Source organism: Bombina bombina, chromosome 6 (genome assembly GCF_027579735.1).
Source record: "Bombina bombina isolate aBomBom1 chromosome 6, aBomBom1.pri, whole genome shotgun sequence".
NCBI classification, from domain to species: Eukaryota; Metazoa; Chordata; class Amphibia; order Anura; family Bombinatoridae; genus Bombina; species Bombina bombina.
The window spans coordinates 143,282,270-143,302,331 of NC_069504.1; the positions used below are offsets into that span (position 1 = coordinate 143,282,270).

Below are 20,062 nucleotides of genomic sequence, written 5' to 3' on the forward strand. Positions count from 1 at the left end.
CCTTAAAGGGACATTATACACTAGATGTTTCTTTGCATAAATGTTTTGTAGATCCATTTATATAGCCTATACAGATTTTCTTTAAAAAAAAAAAAAAAAAAGTATAGTTTTGCAGACCCCTAACCAAGCCCCAAAGTTTTAGGAGAATACTGAGGTGTACCTACTCCAGCTTGCTCCTGTGTGTGTAAAGAGTATGTTCATATGCAGAGGAAGGGGGGTGTCTGTTCTTTAGTGGGTGTTCCAGCTAATCTTTTAACAGTGCTAAACTGGGAGCTTCTAATTAAGTTTTTAAATGGTTTTATACTGGATTTTTATATTAGTATCTGTACATGCAGTTATATGAAAATTGGTGTATACTGTCCCTTTAACTTAAAATAAGTGGATTTGTTTCTAACAAAATTCTAAGTTATGTCTATTTCCACTACCTTGTATCATGTGAAAGTCATCAGCCAATCACAAACGCATATACATATATTTTGTAAATTGCTGCAAATGCTCAGTAGGAGCTGATGACTCAAAGTGTAAATATAAAAATACCGTGCACATTTTGTTAATGGAAGTAAATTGGAAAGTTGTTTAAAATCGCTGCTCTATCTGAATCATGAAAGTTTAATTTTGACTTCAGTGTCCCTTTACAATGTTTATAGTGATATAAATTAGTTCATGTAAAATATTTTTCATATAAAATAATAATTGAAATAATATGCTGACCACTTACCTTTGAGGTGGAATATCAGGTACTGTAACCGATGGAATAACTGTACAAGTTTCAGCTATAGCTTTCTTTGTTTTCTTAGCTTTTTTTTTTACTTTCGATGTTGACGGAGGCGTTTTGTCTTTATTCTTTCTACAAATACCATTTTTAACTTCAGGCTCCTCATAAATATTTAGTGGTCTCCTAACACACCCTGAAGGCGTATGAGCATCACAGTAGGCAGTCTTTTTTACAGAGAATGTTGTGACATTGCCATTCACCTCTTTTACAGGTTCCATTTTCATGTATAATCCAGCTTTTTGAGCACAAGTCACATGGAAAGCAACATAGCAGTTTGCTTTATGGCACTGGATGCAGGCACCAACACCCTTTTGCTTGCAGAGGTAGCAAGTTAGCTTCCACCGTGCTGGGGGAATGTTATTTACACCATCTATAGGTTCAATAAAAACTGTACTTGCAAATCCAACTTCTGGTACCCAGAGAGCACAAACAACATGCCCCCATCGGTCATCATCAGTTTTTTTAAAGGCACCTCCCTTATTTGGACACAACACGCAATCAATAGGTATATTACGTGCCTGAAGACAATGTCTGCAGAGCCACTGTCCCTCTGGTATGTATGGCACACCATAGCACTCCTGATGCACAGCTAAATTACACACATCACAAAACAAGATAACATTGCTATTTTGACATTCCCCATCCACACATATGCAACACACTGCATCCTCATCAATTAATGACTGTTGATCACCCTGCTTTTGGTTCTCACAGTAAGAGGCCTTTTCAAACCTATCCATAAGAAATTCAAATATATCTTGAGACACTATAGAAAGGCCATCACTTTTCCGCCTCTCGTTGATAATTTCCAACCATGCATAGTCTTCTTCATCCATGTCATATTCTACTTCCTTATCAAGCTCTTCGGAAGATTTTTCCTGAAATTTGTAATACGTAGCAGGTCTGTTGGGAGCTGATGGTGGAGTACATTCTATAACACGGACTTTGGGTTCAGGTAGTGTGCTGGTGGTGGTGGTAGCAGGTCCAACTGTGGATGGAAGAACTTCGCTTTTCTTCTTCCCTTTGCTTGCTTTAGGCCTTTTTGATCTTGCACAAGCCTGTGGTGGTTGTTCACTGTTTTCTTTATTGCTGTTACATTCACTCATTTCTTGAGCAGTAAGATCGTCCTCTGAAATGATGTCCAAAGGCTCAAAAATACTGATTCGTTGAAGCCGACCTTCAATTTCTATTTCAACCATTCTCTGGGCTTGGGCATAAGTCAAAGTTTCCCGAGTAGGTGAGTGCTTAATACTACATGGGGAAGTAGATGTTCTTGGTGCAGACACTCTATGCCATCGACCCTTGCGCCTCATTTTGAGTGACCTGTAAAGATCAAAAAAAGCTTTTCAAACATTATGATCAAAAGAAGATCACCAGAAGCATTTAAGGTACATTCTTTTAAATTAGTTTTGTTTAAAGATCTGAAAAATATATTAAAAATGCAGATGTTTGGGTCAAATTTGTAGATTTTGGAGTACATTAGTACAAACAATTAAAAACTTACAAACCATAACTACCAAACCAAGATGCACCTTCTAAAATGTTACCTGTGCCCCCCAAGGCAGAACATAGAGTGATCTGAGATGTCATCGCAGAAAATGCAGCATGTCTGCAGAAAGAACAGGAACTGTTAGCACTTTAACTTTTCAGTGCAGCTCCACATTAGGCTGTTCCTTTTTAAACAGAGCTGTTCTCTGGCTACATTATATAAGTTTTCCTTAACACAGTGAATCCAGAGCAAAGTGCTGTTTGAAGACAACAGTCAAATATGCAGTAGTGCTGCAAAGCAGCAGTGCATTGATTGTTGTCTGGCTCTGAGATTTTTGCAAGCTCGTTCCCTAGCTTTTCACAGTCTGCAAAGCTGTTTTACTCTGAATGTAAGATGTTCGTATGAGCAATGCACCTTTTTTATTACTACATTTCTATGTTAGACTAAGAGAAAAGGAAACAAATTAATTCAAGAGACATTTTACAATTACTTTTTTTGTCTGCAGCTAATTTGTAATTCAATTTTTAACTACTGCACTAGATTATACAACTTTAAATATTGCTTTATTCTCCAGTTAACCAACACATTGCAATTGATCTGGTGCTTTAGTGTAACTGACAAATTTACAATTTTATTTTATTTAAAAATGACCTGCAGAAAAATTTTCACTAAAAAAATCTCATTGCAGAAAGTGAAAAAAAGTTCTGTCTCTGGGCCTGTGCCATGCAGGCTTATTAAATATTATATATTACATCATTATGAACAAATTGTTATTTTACTAACTCTGAAAGACAGTTTTGTAAAGAAGTTACCATATTTATATGAAATACATAGTTTTGAAAGCATTGAAAAAATTGTTTGGCCTATTTAAAAAGGGACACTGAACCCAATTTTTTTATTTTGTGATTCAGATGGAGCATGCAATTTTAAGCAACTTTCTAATTTACTCCTATTTTCAATTTTTCTTTGTTCTCTTGCTATCATTATTTGAAAAAGGCATCTAAGCTTTTTTTTGGTTTCAGTACTCTGGACAGCACTTTTTTATTGGTGGATGAATTTATCCACCAATCAGCAAGGACAACCCAGGTTGTTCACCAAAAATGGGCCGGCATCTAAACTTACATTCTTGCATTTCAAATAAAGATACCAAGAGAATTAAGAAAATTTGATAATAGGAGTAAATTAGAAAGTTGCTTAAAATTTCATGCTCAATCTGAATCACGAAAGAAAAATTTTGGTTACAGTGTCCCTTTAAGTCATAAAAAAAAGGTATTATACAAGACTAGAAAATACCACATGAACATCTGTAAACAAAATATATGCAGCATGAGTATTATTTTCATTTAAATAATTTATACCATCTCTCCTCCATCCCTCATCCGAACCAAACTAATACATGAACTGCCCGACTCACTGCTGCAACTACAACCGACGTGACAAGCTACCCCAACCTTATGTCACTGCACCCTAAACCTATAGACTGTGAGCTCTCCGGAGCAGGGCCCTCTTCCTCCTGTACTAGATTTATTTAGTTTAATGTATTTTATCAAAAATCTGTCATTGTATACCGCTATCACTGTACCCAGCGCTACGGAATTTGGCGGCGCTATACAAATGATAATAATACACAATACAAATTATTGTCTCCAATGTTTAACATTGTTATTGTCTGGGGTCATTTTGTTTAAAACATATTTACATCCTAAATGTCAAACTGCTGTTCAATGTATGTTTACATTTATCGAAGATCAGACATTTTACCACTGCAAATGTATGCGATTTCACTATCCTATTAATGATGACGAAATAATCTACCGACTAAGAGTATTTTTATGAAATAACACATAGTATCTGTTACTGTTTTGTTTAATGTATAATTGTATCACAGGCTTGTCTTTATATAGGGTAATGTTATAGGGCATCCAAAACAATCTTGTTACAACCGATATGCCATTCAAAATGAAAATCAATGTCTGTGTGATAAAAGGGAGACAATTCAGCAGCTGTGTGAGAGCCCTACTAGCTATACACAGGGCCATCTGCTGCCAAAACCGGAGGAGCTTTCTTTGGGAAGAATAAAAAAAAATGGAAAGAGACAAACAAACCTTGGAAGCAGAAAAATATAAAAAATAGATTTCTCATTTTAAATGCAACTGCATATATAGCTTCAAAATCAGAACCTTTCTTGTGAAAACTGCTGACTTCAAAAGCTAACCCGAAAGACTAAGGGTTTTGAGGGGAAGACAAAAAAAAAAAAACACACACACACACGATAAAGAATTAGTACAAAAAAAACTTCTCCCTCCCCCATGCAACTATGCCCTGGCCTTCACAGAGGACAGCCAATCTTACAGCAAGTGCCCAAGCATAAACTCTACATGAAAAACAGTCGTAAGGAAGATGTGAGTAAAGGAAGGGAGGATGAAACAAACCAGTGATCTCAAAGGCTGGCTTTTGTGGTCTGTATTCAGGATGTTCTAAAGTTGTGCCACAGTGCTATAAAAAGTAATACATTATTCTTCCACATAATAAGAAAAACTGCATACTTAAAACCAACTATATTAGTGCTTCCGTTCCTAAGTTAAACCTGGTCCTCAAAATACATTACCTGAAAGGAGAGAGCAGAAAATGCAAACTAAAAAGCAATATATACACACATTATATACACACACACATATATATATATATATATATATATATATTTGTGTGTATGTGTGTGTAAAGCATCCATGTTCACATAGGTAGCACAGACACACTGTCACTAAGCTTTAAGGGGGTGGTAACATTTGGTATATAGCGTGCTCCGCTGACATGGCAACACATGACGCTTCTCAGATTATAAGCAATCTGAGAACAGGCAGAGGTCTATATGTCTCCATACAGCATAAATGTGTTACTTTTTTTATCAACATAAGTTTGCATAAAGGGTTAAATATTTTATTTTACATTTGCCACACAACATAAAACTAAGAATAACAAACGTCTAACTGCTATGGGTAGTATAATCTAAGACCAGGCACCACTCTTTAAGAAGCTACATGAATTTAACACATAGCTCACAATTTATATGCTAAATTCTCATTGTATCACACATATAATATATAGACGCTGACTTCTTTTGATTCTATATGTAATGCATAAAAGTACATTAGATACATAAAAGACAATCAGAACGTTAAAATGGTAAATATTTCCCTCTTAGATATTTAATATAATTTCTGTACGAGTCTCCCTGCAGCTTTCAAAAAAGTTTTGCAAAGTAGAAGCAAACTCCTGTACAGCCTAAATAAGCAACACGATAACTCAGTATGATATATTAAAAAAAAAAACACTTCGACTGTTGTCAGGCTTGGCTTATTTATACCGTCACATAATGACATAGACACTAGTAATTTACAAAGTGGTACTGTCCAATCTCTCCTGTTTATAAGTGGTACAGTCCATAGCGCACTTATACATAGGTCCCCGATACTATAACTTGTGTGACCAACTATCATACCACGGGCAACGGAGGGGTTAACTTCCCCCAAAGCCTGTAAAGCAGCCAGCCCCGTGACGTCACTGCACCAAACACTTTCCCGGGTCCGTTCAAATCAATGGGTGGCCGTTGTACAACCTGCCAGAGGGGCCCCCAATGTTTATCTCGCGTTCCCACTTCCCCCACGCGCCAATCCGCCAGAGTTTAGTTTCTCTACAATTAGCAGACTGAGCCAGAACAGACAAATATGGCGTCTAACAAAACAACCGCACAAAGCGGAGTGTACACACATACACAGTGAGACAAGCAGGGATCATCCTTCCTCTAACTCCAGCAGCGGACTGGGGGAGGAGAGTGGGAAGGAATCTGCGCAGCCGAGAGGGCCGCGATTTGGGGAAGTCCAGAGATCATCAGACGTTACCTTGTGTCACCGATGAGACGGTTGACAGATTCGGTTAGTAATTAAATGGCGACCGATTGCTCAGGAGTTGATAATCTTCTTTCTGACGGCGGCCAACAAACAGTGGCCCCGTTCACTAAAGCTTCCCAGTGGCCGCCGTCCAGCTTCCCTCCCAGACCCAGCGGCTGGGGAAAAGGAAGTTAAGTCCGGGAACCATCGGAGGGGGTATCCCTGTCCCTCGTATCCGTAATGCTCGCCTCCGAGTCCCGCCGCGGCTCGGCCTTGGTTCTTTTCCTTTGAAACAAACAATGCGGTTTCAGCAAAGCGCGTGCCGCCCCTCTCCGCTCAGTAGTACGCAGCTACGTCACAGCTCCCGCGAGCAGCCATAATGCGTGGGGCACAAACTGCAGCCCAGAGCGCGCCCGCTACCATAGCGACATAACAAATGACAGGCAACGCATTTGCTTCCTGTGTGGTGGTATCCGGAGGTGATAGACTCGTAACATCGGGGTTCTACCTCGCAGAGACAGTAGGGGGTTAGACGCCTAGACGGGACTCATTTTCGCGTCTCCTATATTTCCATATTACACCAAGAGAAAGCTCTAGAGCGTAGTGCGAAATCCCAATGTCCCTTCCATGCTGCAAATCTATAAAACTGCTCTAGTTTCGGGACATTGTGGTAAATAACTGCACGTTTTTTTCTGTAAACATACTCTTTTTGCATTACTCACCTCACTACTCCATGCAAATCTCTTAAACAATACGCAAACCTAATTCGGGAAACACACAGCCTGCTAATACACAGCACTATCATTTCGTGCAGTTTTTCGCATAAACATTTTGTTGCGCTGAGTGTTTTTGTTTCATGAAATAAGAATACACCGTAATTACAAAATATATCTTTCTTTTATATAAGTGGCGAGAGTCCATGATTTGTTACATATGGGATATACATTCCTACCAGGAGGAGGCAGTTTCCCAAACCTCAAAAGCCTATAAAATCCCCCCACCTCACTCATATCTCAGTTTAAACTTTGCCTCCTTTGGAGGTGGTTAAAGTATGATGTGCTTCAATGATAAGTGCTTCAGCGTATTTTGAAGTCCGTTTTTTTTTCCTCAGAGTACTTTACTTGTAATAGGGGAATTAAGGGAGTTTTTTACCTATGGTTATTTCTTACCTCTGTTAAAACCTTTTAAATGAGTCTCTTATAAATCGGTTGCAGAGATTCATCTCTTGTCTCCCTTTCCAGTTCTACAAAACTCTCATTTCTATACCTCTGCTGCTAGGTTTCAGCACTGGTTTGGCTTGTCAGCCTTTCAGTGGACGAGTGTCTGCCACAGTTACGGTAAGTATATTTGACACTCCTGGCTTTTTTTGGGCACTTTTTTTTAAAAGAAAAAGTTATTGCTTTATATTTTTTATCTTGCAGCCAAGGGACAATAATTTCTCTGCTTATAGGATAGATATACCTATTGCGCTTCTTGAGGATTGGTAGAACATTTGGCTATTATTTGTCTCTTGTGATTGGCTAAAAAGATATTTTCAGCTTCCTGTCAGTAGTGCATTGCTGCCCCCTCTGCAATGGATAACCAGAGAATGAAGAAAATTTGATAATAGAATTAAATTGGAAAGTTGTTTAAAATTGTATGTTCTATCTGAATCAAAATAAAATGTTGGGGTTTACTATCCCTTTAAATACTCGCTCTATACATAGCTTAGATGCCTCATTATTATACGGGGCTTTATATGCTACACAAGATAATATACTTAAAGGGACAGTAAAGTCATAATTATAAAAAAAAGAGATGCACTCACCTGAGACAAAAGAACAAAAGCTAGAAAAACTTCTGTGCCTGTTCATTTTAGGGTGCCACTCAGGGTGCATACTCTTTTAGCACACTATGCCCCTTCACAAAGAAAAAATATCCTGTAGCAAATCAGTCTGACCCTGCCCAATGACAGTCCAGCACCGAAATACCAGTCAATTCTTCTCTGAACAAGAGAAACAACAACCCCAGGCAATCGTTTCGGCCTTCTGTGGGCCTCGTCAGTGAGGTGCAGTCGCATCTCTCTAAGGGCATGTGTGCAAGGAGTCCACGTCTGGTTTCCCCTTTTACTCTTAGGGAGACCCAAGAGCAATTTGCATAAATAAATAAAAAAAAAGAGAGAGATGCACTCAGCTGAGACAGAACAAAAGCTAGAAAAACTTCCGTGCCTGTTCATTTTAGGGTGCCACTCAGGGTGCATACTCTTTTAGCACACTATGCCCCTTCACAAAGAAAAAATATCCTGCAGCATATCAGTCTGACCCTGCCCAATGACAGTCCAGCACCAAAATGCCAGGCAATTCTTCTCTGAACAAGAGAAACAAAAACCCCAGACGATTGTTTCGACCTTCTGTGGGCCTCGTCAGTGAGGTGCAGTCGCATCTCTCTAATGCCTGGTATTTCGGGGCTGAACTGCACTGTTAAGTCAGGATCAGACTGATATGCTACAGGGAAGTTCTCTGTGAAAGACACATATTGAGCAAAAAGAGGCTGCTTCTAGGGTGGTAACTAGCCATAGAACAAGCTATTATGCTGTTTTTCGTTCCCAGGTTGAGCGTTTCTCTCTTTTTATTTATGTGAAGTCTCCCTAAGTGTGATGCGGGAATCCAGACGTGGACCCGTTGCTCAGTGTGCCTAAAGGGATATGGCTGCACCTCACTGACGAGGCCCACAATAGGCCAAAACGTACGTCTGGGGTTTTGCCGTTTCTCTCGTTCAGAGAAGGATTGCCTGGTATTTCGGGGCTGAACTGCACTGTTAAGTCAGGATCAGACTGATATGCTACAGGAAAGTTCTTCTCTGTGAAAGGCACATATTGAGCAAAAAGAGGCTGCTTCTAGGGTGGTAACTAGCCATAGAACAAGCTATTCTGCTGTTGTTCGTTCCCAGGTTGAGCGCTTCTCTCTTAAACATTGCTGGATGTCCCCAGCGACAACGGCAGAGCGGTCCAAGGGCAAACTAGTAGAATGGTCAGACAGGCAAGATTTGGCAACAGTAAAGCAGTCCAAGGGCATACCACTAGAATGGTCAGGCAGGGTTCGGCAACAAAGAGGCAATCCAGAACAACGGGTTAATAAGCAGAGCAGTCAGACGGGCAGGGTTCAGCAGCAGTATATCAATCCAGGAGTTAGGGGTTAAGAGGCAGAGTAGTCAGACAGGCAGAGTTCAGAAACAATAATCAATCCAGCAATTTTAGGGGTTAAGAGGCAGAGTAATCAGACAGGCAGAGTTCAGCAACAATAATCAATAAGGCAGTAAGAATAGTACGATCTATCACACCCAGGAGCACATAAGGTAACACCTATACTTGGGCAGTGATAGATCGTACTAGGATCACTTAAATAGGTGAAGGATTCACGCCACAGAGTGTGACCGGCATCAGAGAGGGAGAGGAGCGTGCGGCGATGTCAGAGCCGCACGCATCCAGACCTTACACAGCCCTAGGCAACGAGCAAGGAAAGTGACGCCGCGCCCCTAGCAACGGCTAGAGCGGCGCGGCGTGACAATGTATTCACACCCCACTGTAAAGAGACTTTAAGCAGCCAATCAGAATTTTAGTCCAAGGACTTAGAAAGGGAATATGCATCTGGCATGTGTAGCACAGTCATGTTATTTTCCTATTCAGGTTAAGGAAGTTTAATGTGATCTTATGAGATTTCTTAGTAAAGCACTGTATGAACTCAGCACTGCTGACTGTCTTTTTTTCAACTTGCAATTGGACAGCAGCTGAAGTATAACTGTTCACAGAGCACTTACTCTGGTGAGCTGAAGAAATGTCCTTTTTACATAGAAATCTTCAGGTGATATTTTCATGTCGGCTTTTTACAGTTATGATGCATCACTTTCAAGTGATTTAGCATATGAGTATGTCCCTTTAATTAAATATTATATAATTTAAAAGTGCTTTATGTTCTTGTATTAGATTTTACGTTAAAGGGACATGAAACCAACCATGCTTTAGATGAAGCATGTCATTTTAAACAAAGTTCAATTTATTTATTTTTTACCTTTTTATCTAGTTTGCTTTGTTCTCTTAGGTATGCTTCTCTACAAAGGATACTTAATAGGTTCAGAAGCAGCAATTCACACTGGGAGTTAGCTGCTGATTGGTAGTTGCATATAAATACCTTTTTGCCATTGGTTCATTTACAGAAGATAGGCTCAGAAAATCCTCACAGACCCATCTTAAAAAAGCCATTCATGAGTACTTGATACTATTGACTATAAACAAGCAAACACACGCTGAGGATAATTGCATGAGATGGAAGTATATATGCCGTTAAGTCAGTGTTTAATGACACACATGGATGGATGATATATAATGCATAGATAGACTTACTTGGCAAGCATAACACTTCATACAGCTCTCTATGTAATTAAACTTGCTGCTCAGAAGCTTTCCATTGAACTGTGCACCCCGTACTCTGCATTCATCAACGGTACTCTCAGCAACCCGGCTTTAATAGAAATAAATCTGTGCAGCTTGAGCCAGTTATTATGCCTTATACTCGCACTCCTTTTGTTGAGCTACTCTCTTCATACTATGCAGTTTTGATCACAGTGATCTGGCTCCTCACCTTAGGGCCAGTGTGAGTGGAATTTCAGATGCTCTGCACAGTGCAGTATGCCAAACTTTTATAATCCAGCGTGTATTGATCCAACCGCCAGGAAAACTTTCACACAGTGTTGTCTGACTGTGAGATCTGGATCTCCTCCATTTGGGGGCTTGGCCAATCACGTGATCCATAATATTGAATCCAGGCTTCTATCCCCAGTGTGTGTTACTCTGTTTGAACTCAGCTGGATATACTGGCTAATGTGACAACCATCAACTAGAAAAAAAAAGTTTATTATAAAACTTAGCTTTTATGTTTTGCTTAAAAATAGATACAGTATATGGAAAGTGACACACTCTTGTGTCAAGAGAGTAAAAGCCAATGTGTTTCAGCATGCAGCCGTAGTCATGGATTATCATCTATTTGTAGCATTAGATAAATTTGTTTTGAAGGGACTTTTCAATACTTGAGTTTGATTGAGATATTAGAACCCTCTCTCACGTATTTTGGTTAATGGTTGTTTAACATTCAATATATTATCTAAAGGTACGAGATGGGGATGACCTCTATCCCCCTTGCTATTTTTTTTTAGCTTTAGGACCTTTAGCTATCCTTTTAAGACAAGAACTAAAGGGGATCCATTTAGGGGCTAGAGATAGTAAAAATAGCTTCCCTCAATTTCTCTATCTAATTTTTAGTTCCTCCTTCGGATATAAAATTTAATTTAGATAAGACTGTGTGATACTTTGTAGTCATAGATGTGAAGATAGCCTGATATCTCATCCTTTTAAAGTTACAAAAAGTAAATATTTAGGTATTAATTTTAAGCCTGAACCCTAAATAGTTGTATGTATTGGGTACTTGTAAAGTGCGGCTAATCACCCTTAAGGGTCTCAAGGCGCTGCTCATTTTATCGTTCTCGGAAGGATGAAAGACTGAGTGGACCTCGCTGGGGATCGAACCTGCAACCCTTGGGTTGCTACAGAGCTCAGCCACAGTGCCTTAGCATGCTGAGCTATCTGTCCACTAAAGTATTTACAAAATGTTTTAAGGAATTGGAATGATGTGTACCCCTACTCAGCTTTGTAACCTATCTGCCGAGTTTGTGCTTAATGCAAGACAAGGTTATGCAGCCTTGCATTTGTACTCAGATTTGTTACCCACCAGAGATATCCCAGGGACATTTCTACAGACCTGCCTCATGATTAAACACTACAATCACAATGCCGTTTTAAAACTATTCGCTGTCATGCCTTCACTAGTTAAACACAAACGCATGTAAAGAGCAGAAGATAACCCTTTGCAGGCCCTAGGCTCATCTGGGACATCCCTAAGGAGCAACCCATCTAGGTGCCCTGTACCTTCCAGGAGTGCAACAGAGTCAGAATTCTCAACCTCAGCTGAGAATAATTATTCAGAAACTCATGTCCCCCCTTCTGATGAAGTACCAGAATATCTGTCCTTTTTAATTCAGTTTTTACCATCTATTGCAGGAATTTTTGCTTGCCTTGAATGTTGAGAGGCTGTGGACAATCAATCTGTGAAAAATATTTTTTTAAGGCAGCCCAAAGAAGTCTTCTAACTTCCCTGTTCCTAGGTGTCATAATAGGATTTTGTCAAAGAGAGTGATTTTTGTTCCTTTTGCAGTAAGGCGAGTTGTATCTTTAAGGAGGCCTAGAAGATTAATTAGAACTTAATTGTAGTAGTCCTTATAACCCTCTATGTTTGCAGGATGATGCTTCTTGTGTATTCAATGTGTTATCTGCCTCTACTCTGGAAATTTACTGTTTAGATTTTCTGGTTTTGACTTTGCTTCCTCTGACTTGTTTTTGTTAAATTCTTTAGTTTGAGCAACTATTATTAATTGGCTTTAGCTTGTCATTTGTACTGTTTTCCCTGTGCAGCTTTGACTTGGACAATTTGACTTTGTATCCTCTAATTCCTTAGCTAAGCAAAGTGACTTTGTAGTTTGCTTTTGTATTTGGTTATTTGCCTACACTATTACTTCTGTTTCCTGCATCCCACTGTCCTACTGCATTATTACCACATACTACTCTGCTATCATGCATAGAACTTACCCAAGTTAGCTTTTAGCTGGATAGGGAGACCAAACTTTTACCAACTTGTATTTCCTATTGGTATCTTTAATTTATAGTAACTTCCTAGTACTTTGTTTGCTTTGTAGGTTCTGATTTAGTAACTGAACCCTCTAGTACTTTAGTTTGGTCTTATTGTCTCTTACCCATAACCCCTCCTTGGTTACAGTGTTTAACTTGCAGTGTCCCAGTAAGGGTTAATGGTAAATTGGGCCTCTCAGCCATTTATTCCAGCTTGTTATATTTTGAGACAACAGTATACTACCTGACACTGGGGAAGACACAGGCTCAACCAGGAAAACGGTTTGCTGTTTCTTACACTGAACTAATTAGCAAGGAATTGACCCTTTTTTATTTTGGGCATTCAACTGTCTTGGAAAGTTATCTTCCTTTTGGCCATTTCCTTCTACAGAATAGTGTCTGAACTTTCTGCTGTCTCTTGTTATACACTTTACCAGATTTTTTTTTTTATCAAGATAAATCAGTTTTAATAACAAACTCTCTTTTCTTCCTCACATTATTTCTTCTGAAACATCAATCATGAAATTATAATCCCATCTCTCTGTCCAGCACCAAAAAAAACTCTAAAGAGAGATTACTCCATAGCCTGGATGTAGTTAGGGTATTGAAATTGTATCGTCAAGCCACTTCCATTGAACATATCTGCAAGGCACACACGGTCATCTTTACATTCCTTTACCAAATTATATCATTTTGAAATGTTTGCCTCTTTTGAGGCTGCTTTTGGTAGGAAAGCTCTGCAGGCCACAGTGCCTGTTTAGTATCTCTACCTGCCTTAAAGAGAGATGAAATCCCAAAAAAATTGTTTTGTGATTCAGACGGAGCATACAATTTTTAAAAAAGTTTCCAATTTACTTCTATTTTCAAATTTGATTTGTTCACGTGGTATTTTTTTTATTTATTTAAGAGATACCTATGTAGGCACCTGCAGCACTACATGGCAGGAAATAGTGTTGCTGCAAACGGATAACATTATTGCAAAACAGCTGCCATATAGTGCTCCAGAAATGGGCAGGTTCCTAAGCTTACGTCCATGCTTTTTAACAAAAGCTACCAAGATAACCGAAAATTTGATAATAGAAGTAAATTGGAAAGTTGTTTAAAATTGCATGCTCTATCTGAATCATGAAAGAAAAAATGGGGTTTATTTCCCATTTAACTGTTTTTTCCGACCTATTTCATGGTACTTTGATACCTTGTGGAATTTCGTAAAGGGATAGTCTAGTAAAAATTAAACTTTCATGATTCATATAGAGCATGCAATTTTAAGCAACTTTCTAATTTACTCCTATTATCATTTTTTCTTCGTTCTCTTGGTATTTTTGTTTAAAAAAGGAAGAATGTAAGCTTAGGAGCTGGCCCATTTTTGGTTCAGCACATGGGTAGACCTTGCTTGATTGGAGGATACATTTAGACAGTAAATTAGAGTGTTGCTTAAAATTGCATGCTGTATCTGAATCATGAAAGTTTAATTTTGACTAGACTATCCTTTTAAGAAGAAAATAAAAAATAACTTCCCATCATTTTTAAAAGTTGTTGAGATATTATATATATATATATCTCATGGGTTGAGAAGAGAAGAATGACCAGGAATGTAATCCTAGTAAAAAAAGACAGGGATTTCAGCACTCTTTTGTAAAATAAGCTCAAGTGATCAATGTTTCCAAAAGTGTGGTTTATTTAATCGTGGAAAGGGAGCTCCTCCCACTAAGCGAACACCATCACGAAAGAAACAAAACAATAACTAGTATTGATAACCATATATCTTTAGATGCAGATTGTGATAAAAATGCTTCCTACAAAACCATAAGAGTTAGTATAATAACCTGACCCGTCAGGGGTACACAAACAAGATTTATTACACAGATATTGCCAATACCATTCTTTTAGAAGTACCTGTATAGAGCCTCTACACCCTGCTGCACACAGAACCCCTTTGAGAGAGGTATAACCTGGGCAGGTTATTTTAATGGGATCTAAGAGGCCTAAAAAGGCATTTATTACAGAAACAGGAAACAATCAAATATTAAGGTCATAGACACTGCAAGCATATCGATATATATCCTTTTGTGAGGATAGCCTCAACTTTGACTCACTACATCCTACTGCTCACAGAGCTCCAAACAAGGAGAATTCCATCCTGGGCAGTATTTATATCTGTTATAAGGGATCTAAGTGGTCAAAGGAATGGCTCTCTATAAGTGCATAATCATACCCACGTTATAAAATGACTTAATACATTTTCCCAATAAAGCAACAATTTGTATTCGACAGTATGTCATACAATGTTATTATGTTTATCCATATAGTCAAAAGCCAGTCAGTGGAAAGTTAAAGCCAGTAAAGAAGCCTTCAGTTCAAACAATATTAATGCACATGCAGAGAATACTTTGCTTTTAGTGGCTCTGAGATCTTATAATGCAGTCCGATACAAGCTTCAGCAGTAAAGGTGTTAATAAGCAGAATTTCCTGAAGTTAGTATCTTTGTGAAGCATAGTTAATGTTAGTATCAAGCAGCAATATTTATTTTCTCAACATGATGTAATCGTCAAAGTGCACACAATACTCCGTTAGAATGGTAATGTCATATGTTTCCAAAAGTATGCCTTCAATGGTTCTCACTTTTATACTTTCCAAAAGCACTGGCAGCATAGGACAGTAATATCAAATGCTTTTGTATGTAATCGTGTTAAAGTCCATGCAGCAGACTATGGTAATTTTTATACGATCTTATTTCCTTGCTTAGAACATCGATAGCCGTAGCCAGCCTTAGACTCCAGCCTTAATCTGTGTGTTTGTTTGTAGCCGCAGCCATCTCCATGCGTGCGGTCCGTAAGCTGTGTAGATAGCGTGTACCACGTACACCGGTCGGCTTAGCCAATGCCGACGCGCGTTTCACCCGCAGGGCTGATAGACTGTGCTTCGTCAGGGCAGTATTCTATAGAGACCATACAATCTATTCTTATACTTTTTGAGGATAGCGCCTCTGCTGGAAGGTGAAGTTTACTACATTATACATAAAAACAATTCTGAAACAATATTATCAATTCTATTGTGACAATTAAGCTACATAACAAAAATACTAACTCTATATCTAAACCTGTTAGTAATATATACCAACAGCATCCCTAATGTTCAAAAAAACAAAATTTATTTAAACAAAAATGGGCTTATCAAATCATGCTGGTTATAGTATTACTTTATCATTGGCTGGGCCGTTTTACAAAAAACAGGCCATGTCTAGTTTGTCATTTAAACCTTCAGGAAGCTGAGTCTGCAGGATAGAGATCCACCTACATTCTTTTTGTAGGAGGATTTTGTCATTATCACCTCCTCTACCGTTTGTGATACCCCTATCAATGTATATATATATATATATATATATATATATATATATATATATATATATATATATATATATATATATATCTGTTTGAATTGTTTTCTTTTATTGTGCAAATACTTAGGGTTTTTTTCATTTTTTTTCCCAAGTAAATTTTAAAAGGGACAGGAGCATTTCATACATTTTCCAACTGGCTAAATAATTTTTCTGTGAAATCTGGAAACTTACATAAGAAAAAAATATAAGCAATTTCTGTATGTTTACCAAAGCAGTAGATAAATATGTTGGGTGAGAAAAAGAAACAAAAAACAAACCGAAAGAAGTAACGCAAAAAAGTATCACATTTATTTAAGTCAAAACAGAAGACAGAACTTTTCGTCCAAAACCAGCAGAAGCTGATTGATGCACATCAAGCTTATAATGAGAAATAAAAGTATGAAACGACTTCAAGACTGCAGCCCTTCTGGAACCTGTTCATCCATTTGATTATATAATCTGGAGATAGCCTGAACAATCCAGAGTTTATTTTGCAGGGCCCTGACCCAAATGAAGAAATTCAGAAATTGAATGTCTTGTGAATTGCTTGCATCCGCTTAAAATATATGTGAAAGCAACTGACTACATCAAGGCGATGCAAAGGTTTCCAGGACAAAATTATGGCATTACAATATCTTGACTTCTATGAAACTCACACATCCTTAGGCAGAAACTCGGCAACAGTTCTCAAAATGTCTTTAATGGAAAACCAGGAAATGCTGCTTAAAGTGAAAGTCAATCCCAGCGTTTCTGAAATGCTAGGTTTGACCATTGGAACAAATAAAAGGGACTTTCATTCATGAAGTATAAAATACTTCATGCAGAAAGCTCCTTTGATTCAAGCTTTCGCCGCACTGAGCTGCTCAGGCAGTGAACGGCAGAACGCTGTTTTGTTTGAGAGGTGACATTTTCAATAGCCATGCGAGGAAATCCGGCTTGGCGCCCTGTGGAGCAGGATTTCCAGCACGCTATTTGCTAAGAGGTGAAAAGGTCACCTCTTAGCAAAACAGCATTCTTCTGTGGGCTGCTTGAGCAGCTCAGTGCAGTGAACAGTTGAAACAACTAAATGAGCTTTCGGCATGAAGTATTTTATACTTCATTAATGAAAGTCTTTATTTGTTCTAATGGTCAATCCTAATGTTTCACAAATGCTAGGATTGACTTTCACTTTAAATGAAAGTACCTGCAATTCTGACACACATCTTGCTGAAGTGATAGCAACAAGAAAAATTGTCTTCAAGGTAAGAAACCAGTGGGAGACTTCACGTAGAGGTTCAAAGGAAGCATCCATTAGGACTTCCAGAACTAAAGGAAGATCCTAAGATGGAATTGTTTGCATGGATATGGGCCAAGGCCTTAAAGGGACACTGAACCCAAATCTTGGGTAGAGCATGCAATTTTAAGCAACTTTCTAATTTATTACTATTATTAAATGTTCCATTCTCTTTGTATCTTTATTTGAAAAGCAAGAATGTAAGTTTTTGATGCCGGACCATTTTTGGTGAACAACCGGGGTTGTTCTTGTCGATTGGTGGATAAATTCACCCACCAATAAACAAGTGCTGTCCAGGGTCTGAAACAGAAATTGGCTGGTTCCTTAGCTTAGATGTCTTCTTTTCTTTCTAATGACACGGTGAGTCCACAGATCATCTTCAATTAGTGTTGGGAATATCACTCCTGGCCAGCAGGAGGAGGCAAAGAGCACCGCAGCAAAGCTGTTAAGTATCACTTCCTACAAACACCAGTCATTCTCTTTGCCTCTAGTACAAGGAAGAGGTGAAGTAATGAGGTGTCCTGATTAAGATTCTTCTATCAAGATTTTTTTATTTTGAAGTCTGGGCAAGATTGCTCTGGCCTTCCATCACAAGCTGGGTATAGCTGTATTTCACGTTAGTCTCTTCAGCAGGGCTGTGGTGGCTTTAAAGCAGTTAGTAACTTGTAAAGTGGACTTTGCTGCATTTTCCTAACATGTTGCTGCCCTGGTATAGAAAGCCTGAGTAAGCTTACTCTGTCTTTCTTTTTACACAGGTCTCTGTGAGGGGCGTCATCCTCTCAAACTTTGTGAGTCGTCTGACTGCTGGACGGCTAGAATGCAGGTAAGTGCCTTTTGTTCTTCTGGGGCTAAAAGGCTGGCACTGAAGGGGTTAAAACCCTCTGCTCTTAATTAGGACAAATCCTTATGGATGTTTCGGCAGTGGCAGGCACTTTATGCATGTGAAATGGAGACTGTTCTCTTCCTTCTCAGCAAGGAAGGAGTTAACTACCTGTGGGACTTATTTTATTTGCAAGGAGTATATTTTATCATTTTTTTTAATAGGTAGCCCTATTCAGCTCCCTTATTCATCGGGAAGTTCCGGGAGAATAAATCTGGGACTGTTAAGAGTGTGTACTTGGCGCCATTTTTTAGGGGCTTCATAGTATTATACATCATGATGTGACGCAGTGTATTTCTGGGATTCCCCTACTCCGCTGTTAGTTTCTCTTATGGGAGCTGTGCAAGGGTGGCAGTGTTTTTATTTGTGATTTTTGTTGACATGCTTCTGGGGTCTTACAAGAAGCCTTGTTTTAGAGGGAGTTTAGTAGAGCTCCGTTCTGTGCCATGCCTCCTCCTTTACTTTCGGAGTGGCGCCGTTTTAGAGGTGGTTAAGCGTTTGTGTCTTCTCCGCCCCGTTCTATGGCAGAGAGCGGGACGGAGCTGATATTCTGCCTGCCTCGTATATCGGTTGTGTTTTGTTAGTGCAGAAACAGCTGCAAAATTGAAAGCACTTCTGTTTGTAAGCCGGTGAGGATGAAATTTAAGTATGTTACGATGTCACAATAAGCAGGCAGTTTAAATAATAAAGAAAGATGCTTGAATTGTCTCTGTTTTTCATCCGTCAATCTAAGATAAGAGGATGCAAATTGATTTATGTTATGATGTGTGTGTGTATACCCATTAGCAGCCAATGAATGCAATTTAGGGACGGAGGAATTTTGTCTTCCACTTTCCTTGGCAGCTCAGGTTTGGTTTCCAACCTGTGTTAGTAAACGTTCTATTGTCCTGGTTATACTTGGAGGATTGGGCTGAATGATATACTATTTTAAATAGTTTTCACTTATATATAAATTGTTTGTTACTTTTCTTCGATTAAAGGGACACTGTACCCAAAAATGTTCTTTTGTGATTCAGATTAAGCATGACATTTTAAGCAACTTTCTAATTTACTCCTATTATCAAATTTTCTTCATTCTCTTGGTATCTTTATTTGAAATGCAAGAATGTAAGTTTAGATGCCGGCCCATTTTTGGTGAACAACCTGGGTTGTCCTTGCTGATTGGTGGATAAATTCATCCACCAATAAAAAAGTGCTGTCCAGAGTACTGAGACCAAAAAAAGCTTAGATGCCTTCTTTTTCAAATAATGATAGCAAGAAAACAAAGAAAAATTGATAATAGGAGTAAATTAGAAAGTTGCTTAAAATTGCATGCTCTTTCTGAATTACAAAAGAAAAAATTTGGGTTCAGTGTCCCTTTTAAGGAAGTATTATAATCTAATGAATAATTTTTCTTGCTAAGACATGGAACAGTGGCCTATTCTTGTATATATTTATTTTTTATATATAAAAAAAGTCTCTAATATTAAAGTGACAGTATCATGTTTAATATATTTAATATTTTTAAATATTTAATTCCAAAAAAATATTTTAGTCTCATGACTCCCTGGATGATGCTGTTTAGGCTATGCCACAGCTTTCTCCGCAAACGTCCCATGCCTTGTTATGGCGTCACATGCAGTGCCCTGCGGTTCCTCTCAATCTCCTGGAGGAGTTATTTGCTTGCA

General features: G+C 38.5%; 1 protein-coding gene across 4 annotated transcripts in view; it reads right to left on the reverse strand.

The window, feature by feature from the left end:
- Nucleotides 1-6,465, reverse strand: part of BRD1 (bromodomain containing 1) — a 308,361-nt gene extending 301,896 nt beyond the window's left edge. For all 4 annotated transcript variants that reach the window (XM_053716621.1, XM_053716620.1, XM_053716623.1 and 1 more), the window contains exons 1-2: nucleotides 6,164-6,465; nucleotides 719-2,098 (exon numbers count right to left, since the gene is read on the reverse strand). In XM_053716621.1, coding sequence (XP_053572596.1) covers nucleotides 719-2,088 — 1,370 coding nt within the window. In that variant the 5' untranslated portion in view covers nucleotides 2,089-2,098; nucleotides 6,164-6,465. The remainder of the gene's footprint in view (nucleotides 1-718; nucleotides 2,099-6,163) is intronic.
- Nucleotides 6,466-20,062: the final 13,597 nt, after the last annotated feature.